This window comes from Suricata suricatta, chromosome 3 (genome assembly GCF_006229205.1).
Source record: "Suricata suricatta isolate VVHF042 chromosome 3, meerkat_22Aug2017_6uvM2_HiC, whole genome shotgun sequence".
Taxonomy (NCBI): Eukaryota; Metazoa; Chordata; class Mammalia; order Carnivora; family Herpestidae; genus Suricata; species Suricata suricatta.
The window spans coordinates 174,950,503-174,971,986 of record NC_043702.1 but is presented as its reverse complement, the minus strand read 5'-3'; the positions used below and the strand labels follow the sequence as shown (position 1 = coordinate 174,971,986).

The 21,484-nt window shown below is 66.1% G+C and overlaps 1 protein-coding gene across 1 annotated transcript in view; it reads right to left on the bottom strand.

Moving 5' to 3' along the window:
* Positions 1-21,484, bottom strand: part of KCNN3 (potassium calcium-activated channel subfamily N member 3) — a 90,502-nt gene that overhangs the window by 45,638 nt on the left and 23,380 nt on the right. Inside the window, exon 2 of the mRNA XM_029933468.1 lies at positions 13,401-13,496. Within this exon, the coding sequence (XP_029789328.1) occupies positions 13,401-13,496 (96 nt within the window). The remainder of the gene's footprint in view (positions 1-13,400; positions 13,497-21,484) is intronic.

Below are 21,484 nucleotides of genomic sequence, written 5' to 3'. Positions count from 1 at the left end.
AGGGTGGAGGGGAAGGACCCGTGGGGGTGGGGGCACCGGGCTCAGTGCTGAGCAGGGTGGAGGGGAAGGACCCGTGGGGGTGGGGGCACCGGGCTCAGCGCTGAGCAGGGTGGAGGGGAAGGACCCGTGGGGGTGGGGGCACCGGGCTCAGTGCTGAGCAGGGTGGAGGGGAAGGACCCGTGGGGGTGGAGGCACCGGGGCAGCGCTGAGCAGGGTCGGGGGGAAGGACCAGCGGTGGGGGTGGGGGCACCGGGGCAGCGCTGAGCGGGCAGAGGCACAGGAGCTGTGGGAAGAAGAGGTGGCCCGCCACAGGGATCTAGAAGGGGAACAAAGGTGCCCCTCCGAGGAGGCCAGCTCGGCTCTTCCCCGCGCCCCTGGCCTGCCCTGCTTCTGCGGCCACACTGCATCCTCTTCCCTTACCAGGGAGCTGTGCTAAGTGGCCTTTCATCCACCACAGAAGGAGGTGGGCTCTCAGCGGAGCCCAGTCTATAAATACAGGGCAACAATAGGAACCAGAACGTTCCACAGGAAGCCGGGCGGCCTCGCCCTCCCCGCGCAGAGCGCGGAAGATTTCACAGGGGTTTCTGCACGCATCCTTCCCGGTGACAGTCCCAGAACGGCAGCGGCCAGCTGACGAGCTGACTCAGGCGACTCTGTGGGACACGGTTCTCTCGGAAAGGAAAGGAAGTGTGCGTGCTTCCGTGTGTCCATCCTGATTCCCGCGTGACTGGCCCCTGAGCGGCCTCACCGCAGGAAACTGTCCCCAGGGAAGTGGTTTCTAAGTAGAATCCAGACCCATCCGTCTGGGAGAGAAAGTCCTTCCCAGTCTGTGTGGACGGGGCCACCTCCCTGCCTGCGATCCAGGTAGAAGCTTGAAGATAGAAGTTTCTGGATTCCTGAGGGGGGTCTCCGCACCCACAGCCCTCAGCCAGCTCTCCAGTGACTGGTGCCTGCCTCCCCGTCCGTTCCTTTCCAGCCGGAGCGAGGGCAGCCCCCGTGGTGGTTGTGGGCTCCGCGCCCGGAGCGGGCAGCCCCCGACCCCGGACCGTCTGGAGCAGCAGGAAGTAGCCCGTCAGCCCGTTCCGAATGGAAGCGGACAGTTCAGTCCAGAAAGAAAGGGCTGTTTAAAACCTGCAATAAGTCATGTGCCCGGTGAGGTGTCCGACACGCAAACCAGTGAATGCAAAGTCAGAACTGCAAAAGGAGTGGGGGTTCAGGAGCCAGCGGCTGCCTGGTCCCTTCCGGGTCCTTCCGGCCACAGCCAAGCCCAGGGTCAAGGTCCCGCACGTCTGCTCCTCACAGAGAGGATCCACAGGGCCCCCCCATGCCCCCCGAGGGGAGGGAGGAGGGCTCTGGGGGCCAGGGCGGGAAAGGCAGCGGAGGGTGAGGCCAGAGGACCCGCCACAGAGCCCCTCTGACGCCCCGTGAGCGGATCACCAGTGCCAGTTACTAACGTGCACCCCACATTTTCCGTAAGTCACTAATCACGTCCGATGAAGGCGCGCAGCACGTGGTGTTAACTCTGGTAATCACTCAGGAGGCTGAGAACCATCCCCAGCCGGTAAAGGGCTGGGGGCGGAGACAAAATCCCGCAGTAAAATCCTGCGGGAGCGGCCAGAGCGGCGCCTTCTCTGCCCGGTGGGCTTTGGTGCCGCGGGGTCATGCGCCCACGTTGGGCATGGAGGACGCAGAGTCCCAGGGCTGCAGACCCGGGTGGGCCCCCCTCCTCCGCAGCCACACCCCCCACTGCGGGTCCTGACCCTCTGTGCTCTGTCCACCTCACCGCACTGGCCACCACACTGTTGAGCCCTCCTCCTCCGGATTCACGGCATCAGTGCATGCTGTTCCCTCGGCTGAGAACACTCTTCCCTTCACTCTGCACCAGGTCGGTGGCTCTTCATCCCCACCCGCCGGGGGGCCAGGGCTGCTCCTGTCTCGGGGTTGTCTGTGCAGCCACGAGACCCTCAGCTGCCTGAGGGCGGGGCCACAGCCGAATCTGCCCTCCCACCCCCACCCCTACCCCTGGCTTCACAGAGAACATGACCGATGAGAAGGCGCCGCAGGGCCTCCAGGAGCGCACGCCCAGGCACGGTTTCGGGTGCAGAGCTGGGTCTGGGCCGGCCCGAAGGGAAGGCTCGGGCGGAGGGCGGCCCGTCGCTGGTCACTCGGAAGCCCTGAGCGCGGGGCGAGGGCAGGGTCCTGCGGTCACAGGTGCTGCCGCACCCCCGGTGCCTGGAAGAGAGTTCTGATACATGAACCTGAATGGGGACTGCAGCGCCCGGCACGTGGTCAGCGCCCCTCTGGGACACACGGGGGCCCTGGGGGCCGGGCAGAGGGCAGGGCCCGGGAAGGTCATCGAGGTCCCGTGTGCAGCTGGACTTGAAGTGGCTTTGAGCGCCGGGGTGTCCGGGGCCCTGCACCCACATCAGGAGGCTGCCGCCCGGCCCTTTGCCAAAGGACAGTCCTGGCTACGTGCCTGGACCTCGTGGCCCCTCGGCCGCCCCAGAGCCTAAACACCGGTCCGGTCGTGGGGCTCACACGTGGGAAATAGCTTTGCAGAGCCGAAGAGTCCCGACCAAATAAAAGGGACTTGGACTTTACTGGTCTGTTGCCGTGTTGTGTTGGGCGTGTCATTGGCGTGCTCTTGCCGGACGGGTCACGCGCGGAGCTCACTCGGAATAAAAGAAGAGCGCGCCCTCCCTGTGCCCCGACCACACATCACGCCACAGGCTGGATCCGGGAGTGGCCACCAGCCCGGCTGCCGAAGAGGCGGTGCGTTCTCTCCTTGACCGTCCACACTGTCCGGCCCCTGCTGGGGCAGGGCTCCCCCCGTCTCGCGGCCCCGGGCTCCACCTCAGGACGAGGACACGGGAGCCAGAGCTGGCTCGGGGCTCTGCTGAGCCCCAGCTCCTCGGCTGCAGGGGTGACGCCCCGCCAGGATGTGGGAGCCCCGGGGAGAGCAAACGGCCCCCCACCCTCTGTAGACCCTGCTGGCACCTCCTCCCCGGGCCCCAGAGATGGCAGCCAGCCTGAGGGGGTCTCCCTGGAGCCCCCTCAGCAGGAACTCCTTCCCTAGACCCCAGGCCTCCGCAGGAGCACCTGCTGGGAGGACACAGGAGAACTCTGCCCCGAGCGGGCGGGGGCGGCCCTCCAGGTGCAGGTGGAAAGCCTGCGCTTCTGCCCCTCCCCTGAAACTACCGAAAACAGTTGGCTCCAGGCTCTTCGTGCCCTGAAGTGAAGGGCCAGCGTGCAGCGGCCACTTACGGTCCCCAGACCCCCGGGGCCCCTGGTGAGTCTTCTCTCCCTGCGGCCATTCGGGGAGCTCTCTGCAGCTTCTGCGGCGCCCGCTCGCTGCGGGGAAGTAGATCAGTGTGCCGCCTGGCCGACAGGACAGGGGCCCCACTCCCACCCCCTGAAAGAAGAGACCGAAAAGTCCTTTAACTAGACCCCGATTTCTTCCTGTTTCCACCAGGGAGTGAAACCTCTGCAGGTCCACGTCTCTCCACTTCAAACAACGGCCACTTTCAGGACTCATTTTTAAGTGCACTTGCCTCAGAGCGTGGAGCAGACACGGGGGTTGGTCAGCGCCCCGGCGGGGCCAGGGTGTGCGCACTGAGCACCGGCCTGCAGGGCCCTTCGGTGGGGAGAGGTCACGCCCGGGGGTCACGCCCTGGCACAGACATTGAGCCCAGCGCCTCCTGAACGTCACTTCTCGGACAGGTCCCAACCCTTGAGGAAGCTGGAATGGCCCTGTGTCCACAGAGGGGGAGACCGAGGCAGACAGGAGGGGCCACGAGCCGAGGGCTCCAGAGCCAACAGGAAGCAGAGACCCTTTTGGCCGCCGGGCCACTCGGTCACCCAGACCTGTCTCCCAGACCAGCAGCACCGCCCTGCTGCGCCCCGGACTCGCTCTCACTCAGATGGAGGAGTTTCCGTAAATGCAGGGAGGGGGCGGGTACAGGCCAGTCTGTCTAGGGACCGCAGGGTGGACGTCCCGCTCTGGAAAGTGGCTTTACTTAGAAGTCACCAAAGGTGACAGTGTGGGACAGTCGTGTTTCCGGAAGGCCACCAGCCACTGAATTTGCCTGCACGACCCCCCCACGGACTCCAGGCCCCAGGCCCCCCACAGAACTCCGGCTTCCCAGGCCTCGGCCCCCAAAGCTGGCCCTGCCCGTCTCCGGCTGTCACTCGGAGCTGCCTTCTCGTCCTCCAGCCTGTTCCCCACCCTTTCCATGCGGCGGATCCGGCTGCTGGCTGGGGACAGCCTGTCCGTCTCCGAGAGGGTCTTTTCCAGGTTGCATGTGACAAGTGAGGGACAGCCCAGGCTCACCGAGGCCACCACGGGCCTCTCGTCGGGGACGGAGCGCTCTGCCGCCCTGCCTCTCTGGGCCTCTGGCTGAGCCCGGGGCCCGGGCACCGATGGCCTGCGGCTCTCCTTCCCCGTGCGGACTCCCCGGGACCAGGCGGGGCAGGGGTGGGTCCACAGGGCTTCCTGCACACACATCACAAGTCACATGACGGCTGCAGCGGACCGGTCAGGCTGTCCCCACGCAGGTGGAAACCCTGTCACCTCCCTGCCCTGCCCGCCAGTGTTGCCCCTTGAAACTCGAGGGGCCTCGAGTCCTGTTTCCAAGTGTTCCCACCAGGCGGGGGTGGGAAGCATGTTGGGGGGGTGTCACGCGGCCCAGCCTCACCTGCACAGCTGTCCCCACAGCTGCCGCGACCGTCACAGAGTGCAGGAGCCACGTGGGCGGAGGGGACGGAAGGGCGCCTCTCCCACCGACCAGCGGGCCCTGCTCTCCCGAGAACCTCACAGGCCCCCACGCCCCCTCCCCAGGCGGTGCTGAAGGTGAAGGCCTCCCCTGCGGGGTCCATCCCCCTCTGAGGGCCGGTGCGGAGGGCCCGAAGCCACACCTTCATCCAGCCCAGTCGGGCCAGGCTCTCCTGCACCTCCCCCCTCCCCCTGCCGTGGTGCGGCCCCCGCGACCCGCCCGGGCCGCTCCTTCGAGGCAGAGCCCAGATGGAGACTCTTGGATCCGAACCTAGAATGTGCCACTGCACGCGTTACATGTTCTTTTCATAAAGTCCTCATTAATATTTCAGCCAGTATTGACTGAACTCTGGCGGCAGGAGAGCACGTCTCTCAGTCTGCGCTTCCGCCGCAGCCGGGAGAACGGGGAAGCTTCGAGAGCCACAAACAACGAGACGAGAATCGGCCCTGAAGGACCCAGAGCCAAATGAATGACCGTCGTGTGGGCTGAGTGGCCAGACGCCGGGGTTTCCCAGGCCCCCACCTGGCCCAGGCAGGGGAGGCAGGCGCGCCCCCGCCCCACCCAGGCACACGAGGATTCCCACCGCTGGGGTGTGGCACCGGCCCCAGGAGCTAAATTTACCCCAAGGGACACTCAGATCAGAATGTTCTCTGCCGCACGATCCCGCCCTCGGCGCCCTCGCTCCGCGTCCAGGGCCGGCCGCTCCGCCCGGTCGGTTCCGCGGGGAAGCGCGCAAGGCTGGCCCACAGGGACAGGTGCCACGCGTCGGAGGGGAAGGCTGGCGCGAGTGACACAGGACCCGGGGAAGGAGGTCGGTGTAGACAGCGCCTAGAAGGGGTCCCGGCGGCCAGCCCTCGTGCCGAACGCCACCAGCAGCCGGAGAGCCGAGCAAGACCGCCTCTGCCTTCCCCTCCCCTGCCCGCTCCCCTTCCCCTCCCCTGCCGGCACTCCTTCTAAGCTGGCTGCACACTGCAGCCCCCATGGTGGCCCGGGGAGGCCTCGCTGACCCTGCGGCAGTCGCCAGGCCTCGGGACAGGAGCCCCGTCTGCGGGCCCTCCGGGAGGGTGGCCCGGCCTCTGTGTCCCCACACCTGTGCGCAGCAGGCCGCGGGCCGAGCGAGCCGGAGGACAGAGTCTGTTTAGGAGGCGGCTGAGCTTGGCAACAAGGGAAGGAGCAAAACCGCAAAACCCCAAGGTCCTTGCAGAGCCACCAGCCCAGTCCCTGCTCCACAGCCAAACGCCCCCCACAGAGCAAGCCCCCCAGGCCCTGGCTGCCCGTGGGGTCCCGCGGGGTCCCGCTCCACCAGGCGGCTCTCAGCTTTGTTCCCAAGGAGAGGGACAGACCAGCGCTTCCTCTCGCCTGCTGATGCCACCTCGGGACCAGGGCCGGGGGTCCCCGTCCCCTCCCACCCCCGGGACTCAGCCCTGAGCGAGGCTCCCCGCCTCATGGACGACACTTTGCGGTTGCAGCTGCCCAATGAGATTCCTGACTTCCCGGCCCCTGAGCCCCTTCTGAGAGATAAGGGTCACCACGTGTAAGGGGGTGCCTGCCCCCCACTCCTGCCCTCCAGCCCCTACCCCTGATTCCCCCCCAACTCTGGCCCTCCTGCCTCCCTCCACCCCCCATCCCTGCCACGAGGCACCTGCAGCCCCATCCCCACAACAGGCCAGCCCAAGCTCATCCCTTCCCTACGGCGCCCTCACCCCTGCCCTCGAGGCCCATCCCAAAGAGCAGCGGGGGGTCGCGCTGTGCCCGCCGCCCTCACTCTGCAGGTGCCCCGCACTTGGGCAGTGGTGAGGCCTGAGTGCTGATCTCCTCGTTCGGTCACAAGCCCGTTCAGGGCAGGGACCCGGCTGTCCCCCCGGTGCCTGGCTAGAACAGACCTTCAGTAGCTCTGTGTCAGGTACAATCATCAGCTCTGTGCAGGCCCCAGGGGAGGCGGAGAGCAGGTGCTATTTCTAACAGCAGCGAGAAGACAAACGCCCTGCCCACCCACACACAACGGTGGCCATTTCTCTTTGCTCTCAAACCAGTAAGGTTTCCGGGACATTCTAGCAAGGGGCAGCAGAGACGGCCAGGAGGAGCCCGGGAGCACTGAGGCAGCACAGGGGTGGGAGCTGAGGGCGAGCAGTGCTGGCTGGCGGGGCGGCCCCACGCCTGGCGGGCAGCTCCACCGTGGCCGGCCACGGATCCCTGGTCTGTGGCTGCAGCCGGCGAGCAGCAGTCATGGCCAAGGCCGGCTGCTGGGACACAGCCCGCTGGGGGCCACACCGGTCTGCTGGTGGCCAAGTTCACAGACGGCGGCCAGCCTGCAGCTCACGGCTCCCTGCCCCCGGCCACACGGACCCTGGGCTTCCTTGGGGAGCATGGGCTGGGGAGGAGCATGAGACCACAGCCCACAAGAAGCCACAGAATGCTTAGAACAAGAAAGATCTGCAAATATTTGAATTTCTTTTTCTCCGTTCCTTTGTGTTTAACCCAATGAAAGGAAGATTCTCTCTCCAGATCCCAATGGTTTGCATGAAGCTGTCACAGTCAGGCTCACGGAATGTGGGAGGACGAGGCGGCCCCGGACACGCGGACAAGACCCGGCAGCCAGAGGGACAAGCCAAGAAATGCTGGGGAGCCCGACAAGCCGACTGGAGATGAGGCCTTTGCCCCAAAAAATCACCCGTGCAGCGAGGGCAGGCGCCTGGGGCCAGGGGTGGGGGCCTGGGACTCGGCAGCTCTGTGACACGGTCTTTGCGCAAACACTGGATTCAGTGTGAACTAACCAGCTGGAGGCCAGTCAGCCGCGCTGGCTGCATTCGCTGTGATAACAGAATGGGAAAGCAGGTGCGTGGCTCTCTGTACTCACCCCTGCCCAGCTCACACCCCTCGGCAGGCACAGACCAAGTGGGCCCAGTGCAGAGCCGCAGGGGCAAGGCAGAGACGGGGCCCCTGACCATCAGGGAAGTCGAGGATGCTTCCTGTGCGGAGCAGAAGACCCCTGGAGGTCCACGCCGGGGGGCTGGGGTGTGAGGCTGCTGGCCCCTCAAGCACGGGACAGCCGGGGGGGGGGGCGGAGGGGGGAGGAAATGTGGATGGGGACACAGGAAGCTGCTGAAGCCTGACCCACCCAGGCCACTCACAGCCCAGGGTCGTGTCTCAAGGGAAGGCCGTATGCAACCCAGGCACGCAGCCCGGGGCAGGGGCGGCTCTGAGGGTTGGGGGGCCGGGGCTGGGAGTGGGGGGCTGGGGGCCAGGCAGGGAGGAGGCTAGGATTGCTGCCCTGAACCTGCTGATCCCCATCCTGGGCCGGGCCTGGCGCCCGAGGGGAGCACACGGGGAAACCCAGGGAAGGACAGTGTTTCCAAGGGGGCGGGGGACCTCGGCAGAGCGGAGGCTGGGGTCCGTCCTGGAGGGGCCGCGAGGCCTGCCTGCTGTCCCACGCTGGACTTGGTCGTGGCAACACCTGCCCTTTGTGGGGGGAGCCCTGGGGCTCAGCCCAGCCTTCAGGCTGCTTTCCAGGCCCTGCGAGGTCAGGGAGAGGAGACAGAGCCGAAGACGGAGCTGTATGCCCGAGGCAGGAAGCCTCACGGGCCCCGGGACAGCTGGCCTGGCCTGAGCCCAGCCCGGTGCCCCCCTGCCGCACGACCCTGGCCATGTCTCCCACCCCCAGCGTCTGCTGCCGTCCCATGAAGCAGGGGTAATAACAGAATCCAGAATCCACGAGGCCACACAGTGAAGGCGCAAGCCGGACACATGGAGACCAGCGCACAGAGGGGCCGTGCCTGTTACCTGTGGCCTCACAAACCACTTTCCAGATCCACACTTGGGATCACCAGCCAGGGCCTGTGACGCTGGCCCGGGGTCAGGTCCAGGGTAGGACCCAGGGCCAGCTGGCCGGAGGCGGGGGCCTGGAGAAGTTTACCCCGGAGGAGCGTCTACACCCGCACGCCCTCAGGGGCGATAAGGTTACATGCAGAGGTACAGCCAGCCCTGGGGACGGACGGGACGGACAGGTGTACAACACACTCAGAGACAGCCCAAATGGTAAATTTTGTTATGTCTGCTTTACCACATTTTTTAAAAAGTGCTTTTAAATGACACAGTCCCAGCTTGGCTCCGGGCCTACTGGCCGCAGGCCGGTGTCCTTCCCGCAAGCCCACGGGGGGCGGGGACTGCTCTCTCTACCTTGGAGGCCGACCGGCGCGGCGCAGCCCTTCTCCAGTTACCGGGCAGTGGAGGGTCTGGCCGCTGGCGGTTTGCCGTCATTTCTCCCAGAAGCAGGAGAAGGTGGCCCGATGCAGCGCTGGCACGTTAGCTCGCTGCTGCCGTCCGTTCCCCACGTCCTCGGCCAGCCGGCTCCTTAGAACCGCCCCCCACCACCACATCCCCCGCGGTGGGGCCCAGGCAGAGCTCGGGCACTGCCCCCCACGGAGAACGGCCATGCGGACGGAAAAGATCACCAGCTAAAGACAGCAGCCCGACAATGCTAAATGGGACAAAGGGACTCCGGGCAGGTGGTGGACAGCACACGTGGGCCCCTGCAGGGTCACAGCGTGCGGCCCGGCGCTGCAGCGAGGGGCAGTGTGTCCCCACGGAAGGAGGCCGGGACTCGGCACGGGGAGGGAGGGAGGTGGGGCGCGGACTTCAATTATCCTAAAAGCTTTCAGATGTCTGACCAGTTCCTCCTTGTAAGAGTTGTAAGAGGAGTCGCCTTTAAACTCTAAGATGCTGGAGCCAAAGAGCTGTCTCTGGGACTTTTCCTAGTTCAGGTTCCAGGCTGTATGGAGGGGACAGCTGGCCGCTCAGCGACGGGCAGGGCCTCCCGAGGGCCGCCCGTCTGGGTCCCCGTTACCAGGCCGGCTCACGTCTCCTTCCCGCTGCCCTCCCCTCGCACCCTTCGGACGTGGAATCCTAATACAATCGCAGGTCCCGGGGCCACCTGACCCCGCGTGCTCCCCCCACAGAGGACAGCACGGGGTTGACCGAGGGCCCCTCCTGCCCTCGCCCGAGCTCACCCTGAGTTCAGGCTCCTTGAACAGGACGCCTCCCTGCCCCTCCCTTCACGGACACTGGCGTTTCCAAGGCAACGTGGAGCTGGGGTTGAGGGCGGCAGGTGGCACCAGGTCCTGAGCCCGCAGGGGCCGCCCTGTCCCTTCGCTGCCACTGCGTCCTCCCGAGTGTCCGTCCTATTTGGGCGTTTGGGCGAGTCTTAACGGGCCCCGGGCACATGCCCCTGGAGCAGCAGGGGACAGGGTGGCATCTCCACATGACAGAAAGCCATCGGAGCGGCTGAGAGGCACACCCGAGGCCTGTGGGCTCTGGGCGACAGCAGGGTCCTTCCCGCCGGGGGAGGGGCCGCAGGCAGGAAGCCCTCTGCCGCAGAAAGGGTTAAACCCACGTGTTTCAGGATTTAGCAAATAAGCCCCAATGTCACACAGATATCGCCAGGGCTGGCCTGGTAACCATGGCGACGGCGGCCAGCGGCACAGGGAGGGGGCCTGCCGCCCGCCAGCCTGCGGGGCTCTCCCTGGACACCTGCTCTGTCAGGCGCTCAGGCTCGGGGACACAACGGTGGGTCACGTCCTCCCCACCGCAAGGACCCAGCAGGGAGCAGGCCAGGCAGGAAACACACACTCGATGCAGGGGTGAGGGCCGGCGCCAAGCCAGCTCCTGGCCTGTGGACTGGGGTGGCCCGGAGGTCTTGGCATCTCAGGGGCCCCCCACCTGGCCGGCCCAAACGACTGCCTCGGCCAGAGAAGGGACGAGGAACCCGCCGGCCAGCCAGAGACGCCGCCTGTGGGCAGTGTCACCCGATGCGTCTGAGGACGGCCAGCCCCGTCCTTCTCGTCTTTCCCCACCCCCCCAGACGCTCCGGGCCATTTGGTCCAAACACACAGGGTCCCCGCTCCCGATGAAGGCAGGGCTCAGCCTAGGCCTCATCTTCCCAGGAAAGTGCCCCTGGGGCCACACACACCTCGTGTGGGGGCTCAGAGCCCGGCCTCAGGGCACCGGGTCCGGGAGCAGCGGCCCCAGAGGCCAGATGCCAGGCGGGCCTCAGCAGGTAGGCAGGGTGAGGGCCCCCTTCCCCGGCGCAGCTGGGCCGTCCACCCCCGCGTCCTGGTGCCCGTGTCCTCGCGGCAGCGGTCACGCACGCCTGGAGGGCGCGCCGACCTCAGAGCCCGGGTGCCGTGGAGGCGAGCCCGCTTGTGATGTGAGCCGTCTGTTGAGTATAACGTATGTCCTACAATTTGAAGTGATTTCCCTGTCAGCTGAGACCTTACTGGCATTTAATAAAAACACCCAGTTAATACACACCTAATAAATCACAAGTGTCCCATTTCTGTCCACGCGGCTGGAAGCCCCGACCTTGTCACTGTCGTGGGCCCAGAAAGTCTGCAGTGGACCGGAAGCCTCTGGAAGCCAGCGCACTGTCCTGAGGAGACCAACACCCCCAAGACGCTTCACTGTGCCCACGACCCGTGGCCACCCTCGCATCAGCTCCCCCCAAAGCCCCGCGGGGCACGCTGGACGTGGGACCTTTCCGCCTCTGCTCTGTGCCCACAGCTTCCGGGCCCTTCCCCGCCCCGTCCTGCGTGACCCTGGACCAGAGCCCCCCCTTGTCCTCTACGTGCCCTGCACACCTGCTCTGTCAGACACTGTGGGTCCCTGGAAACACAGAGATCAGTGACAGCACCATCCCTGAGTTTGGGGACAGAGCCACGGAACAGAGAACTACGGTCGGCCCATTGAGGTTCACACAGGGCCTGTAGGATCCCCCCCACCATCTGGGCCCAAACCCTCCCCGCTGCCCGCGGCGGGAAGAGGGCTGTGCAGACTCCGCTTTCCTGGAAAGGTAAGTGCCCAGAGGGACCCAGGCACCGTGGCTCCCCACGTGACGGGGCACAGCCGTGGCAGCTGAGGGCCAGCGGGGCCGGGGTGCAGCAGGAAGCCCGGACACCTGCCGGGGCCGCGGGCCGCGGCGACCACCTGGTGCCCGGCCGTGGCCCAGCGGACAGGTCCCGGGAGAGCACTGGCTCCTGTGCCACCACCGCCCACCCTGGACGTCCCTGTCCCCAACCCAGCGTGGGTGAGGTGACAGAGGAGACGGAGGGTGAGGGAGTTGTGACTGACCCGGGTCGTGCCGACTGGAGGGTCTGCACCAGGGCTCGGTGACCCTGGCTTCGCTGAGCACCAGCCCGTAAGCAGCTGAGACAGGCCCCGACGGCCCGTGGTCAGGACGGAGCGGAGAGCGGCCGCGAGCTGGGGCAGGGGACGCCCGCCGGTGGGGCACGCCGGCCGCAGCTCAGGGTGGTCTGCACACAAGGGCTCCCTCCGCGTGAGGACAGGGGTCCGGCGGGGCTGAGGAAGTCTGGGCCCCACGGCTGGTTTGGGACCCAGACGGTGACCCGAGTCCCGTCTTGTCACTAACCTCGTCCCCCAGCCTGTATGGGCCCCTGCCTGGGGTGTCCACCGGTGGCCTGAGTCAGGCGGTTCAGGCTCCAGGGGGGAAGCTGCTGGTGGGGTCCGATGCCCTCGGGGCACACGCCTGTCTGAGGGCCTGAAATGCCCCGGAGGCTGGAGTCGTGGCTCCCAGGTCCCAGTCCTCCGTCCTCCACTTCCGGGAGCCCAGCCTGGCCAGCCGGGCCCCCCACCCCGACGCCGCGGGAAGGCAGCCGGTCCATCCACCCAGAACCTCCATCACGGGGACAAGGTTGACACCATGTGTCCCGGCTCACAGAGCACGTCCTGTCCTCACAGCAGCCGGAGAAAGGTCGCAGGGGGTCTCTGACCTAGAGCTCTGGTGTTTGTCAATCTGTCGCCTGCGGCCCAGACGTGGACGTCGAGGTGTTCTCCAGCCCAGGGACCCAGATCAGAACAGACTCCCATGCACAGGACAAGAAGCACCCGGAACCACCCGGGTCCCCAGTGGGCCTGCAGGCTGGGCAGTGCGGGAGCCCAGTGTCCCGGGAAGGGAATCCACCCCCCCTCCCCCGCGCCTGTCTGCCCTTCCCGGCCCGGATGGGGCCCCCGCTGCCTGCCAGGCTGGAGGCCTGGCCCCAAGCCCCTGAGATGCAGTCGCCTTGGAGCCTGGCAGCCCCTCACCCACGTCTGACTCTATTCCATGTAGAAAATGGCCCCTCCCAGCCTCCAGAGTCCGTGGCGGGTCAAGTCTACCCCACTAAGAAACACAGAGTCCTGGTGGGATTTGGTGCACTTTGAGCGTGTGGGCGTGCGTGCACCTACATGTGTGTGTGTGCATGGGGGAGTGTGTGCGTGCATGCACATGTATGTGTGTGCATGGGGGAGTGTGTGCGTGCATGTACATGCATGCATGTGTGCGTGTGCAACGGGACACGGGACAGGCCTGCCTCCCGGGGGTTCGGCAGCCAGGGCTCCAGAAGGTCCAGCAGGAGACGGAAAGGGGCTCCCAGGGTCACTGATATTACAGAGGACCAGGTCCGCCCCCAGATCGCGAAGCCACGCTTGTCCCTAGAACCCCGAATGAAGATGCCGGTCCAGCTGCTGAAGCCCCAGACCCCTCGCTTGTGGGGGCTCAGATGGGAGGGCCGAGCACTGCGGAACGCCGCCCGGCCGCTGAGGGGGGCGCACTGCTCGCGGAGGGGGGGCGGCACCTACCTGGACTTCCCGCGTGTGGTAGGCGATGATCAGGCCCAAAAGGATGATGGTGGACAGACTGATAAGGCATTTCAGGGCCAGCGAAAACATGGAGTCCTGCAGGGGAAACGGAGAGAGAATTAGGGCGGCCAGGAAGGGGGCAGTGGGGCGGGGGGCCGGGCCAGGGCGCGGGGGGGCCAAGCTGCCACCCAGCCTCTGCTCTCTAGGGTTAGATCCTGTTTGCTCTGGGGGCGGGATGGGGGCGCCTGCAGGGGGCGCCACGCTGGCCGCCGTGGCTCACTTGGCTGCCATGTCGCTCAGAATTTTGCGTCCACGCTCATGCATCACATGAGCACGATTCTTTTTCGTGCTGCTGTCACGGAGTTTGGCCATGAATGCCGGACCAGCTTGGGCCTCTCTTCTCTCGGAACAAAACCTGAAGGAGACAATCCCCAGGTTCCTTCCATCTCTGACATCTCTCTCGGGGACGGATCAGGACGCCCGGCCGCTGCTGGCACCCACGTCAGGCTCGGAGCAGGCAGGGAGCAGGGGAGCGGCTGGAGGGCGAGAGGGGCTAGCATGGAGCAGGGAGGGTCCCCGCGGCGGGCGGGGCAGGTCCCAGGGCGTCTTCCAGCCCCACAGCCAGCAGCACGGCCCTGGGCACCGCCACCCCCCGGGCTCCCCCTCGGCCTCCAACCGGGAAGACATTAGGGTTGCTGGGAAAGTGAAGCTGGTGTGAATGGTCCCAGACCAGCGCCGCCACGGACGGCTGGGCCACTCCTGACACTCACGTCACATCCTCTGCGCATTGGGGGTGTCAGGTTGGGACTCGCCACCCTCCTGGGCATTCGGGAGCCAGGAAGGAGGGACGACTCTGATCCCAAGGGAGGATGGGAACACAGCCTGGCAGAGGCAGCGGGCGAGAGCCGCACCCCATGGGCAAGCGCCCAGGCCCCCAGCGGCTGCGTGTCACCACCCCGGTTCCGTGACGCACACGGCAGCTCACCGGGCGGCCTCCAGGTTTGCTTGAGGCCATCTGCACCCCAGCCCCCGGCCTGTGTCCTCACCTTAACGACGGCCCGACAGGAGGGCCAGAATTTCCAAGGCAAGACGAACTGCCCGCCCTCAGCAGAGCTGGGCTCGGAGGAAGGAAACCCCACCGCCCCAGGGGCTTCCAGGGGGCATCTGGCGGCTCGGGCCTGCGGGGCCATCCAATACGGACGCCCTGGGTCAGCGGAGGGCTTGCGCCTGCAGGTGCCCGTGGCCACACCCCCCGCCCCGCCCCTCCCGGGGGTCTGAGGGCCCACCGCTCAGTTATCTGGCACAGCCCCGGGGCCCACTCTGTGCCAGGCACAGGCGAGGGCTGGAGACTCAAGGGAGAAGTAGTGAAGCAGCTCAGGCATTCATCTTCCGTGAGTTTCCACCGCTTCTCACTCCCGGAGCACCTGCCCTGCGTACCACACTGCGCTAGGGCGCAGGCCGTCCAGAGCACCCCGGCCGCCGGGCCTCCAGCGCGGCTGACACACAGGCTCCAGGTCCGGCCTCTGCTCGGAGCCGGGGGCGTGCACGGGGTCGGGTCGCTGGGCCGCCGCGGTCCAGGCGCAGCTTGGGCACAGAGCACACGCGCATGGGGACAGCCCTCGGGAAGGGTCCTGAGACGCCAGCCAAGCCCACGGGCCGGACCCACCGAGGGCCGACGGGAGCGGGCCCTGCGCGGGGGCTGCTGCAGGAGGGAACAGGCCTCCCGACGGGCCAGCGGGCGGCTCTCGGTGTTTGCGGCTTGGAACTGACCTCACTTCTCCCTCCAGGGGCCTGAAACATCTGGGGGGCGTCGGGCCTTGGCCAGGAAGCGCGCAGTCAGGCACACCCCACTCTCTAATTTATTTCCTTTGGCGGAAATCGCTAAAGTGAGAATCCAAGTCTGTTTCCATTACCCCTAGAGGAAGAGGCGGGGGGCCAGGGGCCAGGAGCTGTCTCTCTCCTCGGAGTCTCCTCCTTTTGTTCTAAGAGGCGGCTTCCGCCTGCTTGTCTTCGCGGCCTCGAAGCCCCGGACCCTCCCGACTCCGCAGATCCATCTGCTGTGTCCGAGAGAAGGAAACCACCGCCACGTTCACAGGCCGGAAAAACGTCAGACTGGCTGGACTAGACGCTTCCCATTTCTCAACGTGTGGAGCTGTCGTCTTCTCTTTGCTCCCTGAGCTCCAGTGAGGCTCGAGATTGATACGGTTCTCACGTAGGGGCACCTGCCGGGCGGCCCTGGTCCCCTCCCCCCTGAGGGGCCGCAGGGCTGAGAGGCTGGGGGCCCGCCGGCCGGGCGGCCCTGGTCCCCTCCCCCCTGAGGGGCCACAGGGCTGAGAGGCTGGGGGCCCGCCGGTCGGGCGGCCCTTGTCCCCGCAGCCCAGAGCTGTCCAACAGCGCAGGAGTGTCCCTTCGTACACGGAGCGCTCAGGGACTATATCCCAACAGATGAGCCAATTTCTAAAGCCATTTACTGCTAAACACCCAGCACCATCGGAGCGGCAAGGCGACTGGGAGTAGTGGGTGAGGCACCACGAGGCAGCCCTGGAAACCACTTGCGTAGAGTATTTGCAGAGGAAAAGCTCACGACACGACATCAAGTGAAAGACTCACACCCAAGGCCGCACACGTCATGTTTTCAGTTATTTTTAAATGCTCTGCTTTGGTAACGCACAGAAGATGGAGAACACAGGACCACGCTGTGTGGCGCGGCAGAGGCTGGCGACCCTGGGTCCGGGCTGTGTGGCCTCTGAGCTCTGACTGCAACAGGCGCTTAATAAGTGCTTCTTGAAATTACTTAACAACAGAACTTACTTTTCCCTGACATTTATTGAGTACCGACTGTGTACTGGGTCCCAGAGGAGGCTTCAACTCAAACAACCTCACGTCCTCCCCCTGCAGACAGCGCCACAGCGTGTCCATTTACTGATTAAAACAACAACAAAAATAAAAAACTAAGAATCAGAGAGACAAAGTGACTTTCCAAGGTCACACAACTAACCCAGATTTTAGCTATGTACCAAATTATTCTCTTTCTCTTTACAATGTTTATTTATTTTTGACAGAGAGAGACAGAGACAGAGAGAGACAGACCGTGAGCAGGGGAGGGTCAGAGAGAGAGGGAGACACAGAATCCGAAGCAGCCCCAGGCTCCGAGCTGTCAGCACAGAGCCCGACGCGGGGCTTGAACCCACGGACGGTGAGATCACGACCTGAGCCCCCGGGCGCCCCAGGGCACCAGATGTTTCTATTCTTTACCCAGGGCGGGACTTAGTCCCAGCCAACCTTGCAGAGGCTGGCCACCGCCGTCAGGGGCCCCGGAGGAGACTCCCGGCAGAGCGGGGACGTGCGCCAGTTCCCGGTAGGTGCCCCCGACCACGAGCCAGCCCCTCCCAGCCCCGTGGCCCCCACCGCACCTGCCCGCGCGGCCGCAGGAGGTAGCATCAACCCACTTTTGCAGAGGAGGAAACTGAGGCTCGGAGAAGTCATGACCCGGGCGCAGCAGGGCTCCTGCCCGGGCACCGGCACCCTGTCTGCCCTGCTGGCCTCCAGGGTCTGCGGCGAGGACCCTGCCCGCCCGCCTGCCCCGAGGCCGCAGGGCTGTGGGGGACGACGGGGTCCCCGGCCGCGGGCCGGTCTCAGGACCCGAGGTGCTGGCGGCAAAGCGAGACGGCGGCCCGAGGAACAAACTCTCTTCACAAACGGGAGCCCGTGGTCTCGGCGGTGGAACCCCCCCCCCCGCCTGCCCCCCGCCTCCCGCGAGGCCTCTGGCGTCTGCGTCTCGGATCCCGTCACTTACAGAGCCGGCCCCTTGCCTTTCAGAAAGGCCTCCAGCCACACAGGTGCTGAGCCCCTGACCGTGGCCAGGCCTGTTCTGGGGATAGCCCGGCCCCACGCCCCTGCCCGCCCGAGCCTGAACCCCACCCGGCAGAGGAGGGGGCAGGGGAGCAGGGCCTGGAAAGGCCCGGCTGTGAAGGTCAGAAACGGGCAAGAAGCCCCGAGGGGAGAGAGAAAGGCCCCTCAGTGCCTGGGGCGTGGCCCAAGGACAGGGCCCTGACCCCGAGTCCTGAGCGGGAGGCCAGCGGTGTCCCCGGGGCACAGGGCTGAGGCCAAGCCCGCCACCCTCCGCTCTGGCCCGGACGCCACGCAGGCGACCTCAGCACCCAGCCCCCGCAGGCCAGCCCTGGGCGCAGAACCGCCGCGCCTCCGCCGGGGTGGCCGGTTTGCCCCCGGATGCGCGCAGGCCGGGCGGCCGAGCTGGAGCCCTGGAGCCTGCCATCCGCCAGGTCCCCGTGTGCCGGCCGTGGTCACGACGCCGAGGAATGCGGCACATGGCGGACGCCCCCGCCCCGACTTTCCCGACACGGGAGCGGGCGAGCAGGGAGCGGGCAGAGCTAGTGCAGACCGGGCACTGGCACAGCCAGGCGCTGAGGCGACTCTGAGCCACCGTGGGGCCGGGGACGCTGCCCACCAGCCCTGAGCGGGGGTGGGGGTGTGGCTGGACTCTGCCCCTGGAGCCGGAGCCCCAGGCCTGTGTCACTCCACCCAGCGAGCGTCAGGGCTCACGCACGAACCCAGCCTTCGCCGGGGGTGGGGAGTCTAAGCCCCCGTCTCACCTGCCCCGACGGGGCCCCGGTCACCCCACCGCTGAGGCCCGGTCCCCGTCTGGCACAACAGGCCCCCAGCAGCCTCAGGCCAGGTGGGGTCGGCACCAGCCCAGCGGGCCGGCGGGCAGAGGGAGGGCAGGAGGGGCCCGTGCCAGCCGCCCCGAAACAAACCCCTCAGGCCCGGCTGGCCCGGGGCTCTTCTCTGCGGCTGCCACCTTGTCATTCCCAGAAGGAGACAAGCCTGGCGAGTCAGGGACACCATGCGCTGAGCAGCAAGGACACGCAGGGCCGGAGCGGAGGGGCCGTCAATGCGCGGCGAGGCTGGCCTGGTGGCCAGGACGCCAATTAGGAGGAAATGGCCCACGGGGGGGGGGGGGGGCCACTCTCCCACTGCCTGATGCCCCCAGGAAGCGGAAAAGGTCACCCAGGAGACCATGGTACCAAAATGTCAACTCAAACGGGTCACCCCTAAGGCCACAAACATAATTCCGATCACGGAGAGGTCTGGGCAGGGGGTCGCAGACCAGGACCTCCTGGCGGCTCCAGTTCACCTCCCTGCCCCGCGCACGGCCCAGCAGCGTCCACACCGTTGAGTCGTGTGTTACTCCTGCGTGCCATGTGCCCCGAGACTTTCCAACAGCCCGAGGGCAGCCCGCCCGGGACCCCCGGATGCACAGCCAGGCCCTCCCCCACGTTCACTGGGGGAGCGGGTGTGAGGGCCGGCAGCCTCAGCCCGGAGCCCTCCGGAAGGCAGAGTGAGACCCGGGGGCTCTGTCTCCCACCCTGTCAGGCGGTACGGGGTGGGGGGAGCCGGCCGCGGGCACTGCGGCCCCCACCGCTCCAGGCCCCACTCAGAACAATGAAGTCACAGGTCTGCTGGGGAGGCCTGGGCACTGACATGCTAAATGTTGAAGACTTCAGTGATTCTGATGTGCAGGGATGAGAGCTGCTGCGCCAGGGGCACAAGAAAATTCCAGAAGGCCGGGGCCACCATCACAGCCTGCAGGAGACACTGCCCAACAGGTGATCCCACCTGTAAGTGGGGCCCCGAGTCTAAGAGTGAAAAGGAAACTGAAAAGCCATCTAGGTAAGTAACCCAGGACTCTCTGAGTCCGGCATGTGCTCAGTCTGCTTGACTACCTCCAGGGACAGGGAACTCACTTCCTATCACGGCTGCCCATCTCGACTCTGACTGTTTCAAAGACCTGGATTCAGCTGCTCCGGGGCTCTCCTCCGGAGCCTCGCCCCGCTGTGGCGTCACAGACACCGGGCCAAGAGTCCTCGCTCTCGAGACCCTCTCCGGGACCACCAGCGGGAACACCGAACGCCCTGCCCCGAGGCATCCGTGCAGATCAGCCCATCGCCACGCTTCACCTTGTGAGGACACAGAGGCCCACGAGGCTGGCCCCGCCCCCATTGAACACCAGCCTGCACTGAGCGCAGAACCTGGGTGCTGGGGCCTCCACGCCCACCCCGTCTCTCTGTCCATGGAAACAAAACACCCCACACGGGTCTGTTGCGCCCAAGCCCGGCCCCTGCCCTGCACACCACCTCCCACTTCCTCACCCGGCCTCCCTGCCACCGCCTCCATAAACACTGTCCCTCCTTCCCTGCCCTCCCCCCGCCTGTGGCAGGTGAGTGCTCCCGGCCCTCCTCCCACGCTCACTGGTGCTCACTCCCCTACCAGGGGCGTCTTGGGAAGGCCTGACCCACACCGGCCGGTCGGGAGGGGCGCACACACGGGCCTTGGGTCCCTGAGTAACAGAGCCACTTAGCTCTGCTCTGTCCCCTGTCCCTGCGACCACAGCCGTGGTCCCCACATCTCTTCCGACCGGCAGGGCCCCCATCTTCCCACGCATTCCAGGCTGTGCAGAACAAGTGACCGTGCGGTCAGCGTGGCTGGCTTGGAAGTCGCCTACTTCATCTTATGAAAACCTATCAGGGCGCCTGTGGGGCTCAGTCACTTAAGTGTCCAACTCCCGATCTCAGATCGGATTCTTGATCTCAGGGTTGTGAGATCAAGCCCCATATTGGGCTCCACACTGGGCAGGAAGCCTACTTAAAAATCATGACAATAACAAGGGGCGCCCGGGGGGCTGAGTCGGGTAAGCGGCCGACACCAGCTCACAGTTCGTGGGTTCGAGCCCCGCATCGGGCTCTGTGCTCACAGCTCAGAGCCTGGAGGCTGCTTCTGATTCTCTGTCTCCCTCTCTCTCTGCCCCTCCCCTGCTCACTCTCTATCTCTGTGTCTCAAAATGAAATAAAGACATTAAAAAAAATTTCTTTTAAGAAGTAAAGGAACAAGGAGGAGACCTCCCTGCCCGGAACCAGCGAGACAGCAGGACAGCACCTTGCCCCCCGGGGAGCCGTGCACTCGCCGGGCCATCTGTCCCCCCAGGGCACCGGGCCGGGTCGCTCTGGGGGGAGCGGCGCTCAGGGAGCTGTGGCAGACGGTGAGCTCACCCACCTTCTGTGCTCGGGACACTGCCGGGCGGCCACAGAAGTGGGGACAGTTTCCAAGCTGCCAAGGGAGACCTCTGGACCCACCGGGGCCCTCGCCTCAGCCTCCCCTTCTGGCATTCTCGTCCCTCCCTGCCCGCCCCCCCCCCGGCCTCTGCCTACACCAGAGGCTCACCACCCTTCCCCCCACCAGGGAGCCCCACTCCCAGCCTGGTGCCCAGAGGCCAAATCATCCCCTGAACCTGGCAATGTCTGGGCCAAATGGAAATGTTAAGACGCCCAGGAATCCCAGACGGAGAGAAGGCAGCCTCCGGGCAGACTCCACAGCCTCTCTGAAGGCCAGTCAGGGCCTCCCAGCTGGACAGCAGCCCCCAGCGCCCAGGCGGCCGGGAGCAGGAAGCCAGGGCGGGCATCACCTCCCTCCCCTCCGGAGCCACGTCCCGCCAGGCACGAAGGCAGCGGGGCCTCCGCCAGACACACGGGCTCGGCTGGAAGGGGCCTTCGAGGAGAACTGGTCTCCCCCACGCTCCAGGCGAGGAAAGTGAGGCCTAGAGAGGGGCTCTGTCCTGCCCAAGCCCACAGCCATACAGGAAGGCTGGGCCGGGGCCGCCGCCCCCCCCCCCCCCCGCCCCGTGCCATCTGCCCGCCCCTCGGAGGAGCAGGCCCACGTGTGACTCGCTGCCGGCGTCTGCTGCGCTCACCCGGGTCTGGGGAGCAGGTGTTCCTTCCGCGGCGCTTCCAGGGCAGATCGGGGGAGACAACGTCTCCTCCTGCAGGCCCACCTTGGTTTGGCTTAAAAACACAAAAGCTTCACCATCAATAAAGGAAAATGGTCTAGAAAGATAACCAGTCAGCACGGGACGCTGCATGGACGGGGCGGCATGGACGGGGGCTGCATGGATGGGGGGCTGCAAGGACGGGGGGCTGCATAGACGGGATGCTGCATGGACGGGGCCTGCATGGACGGGGGGCTGCAAGGACAGGGGGCTGCATAGACGGGATGCTGCATGGACGGGGGCT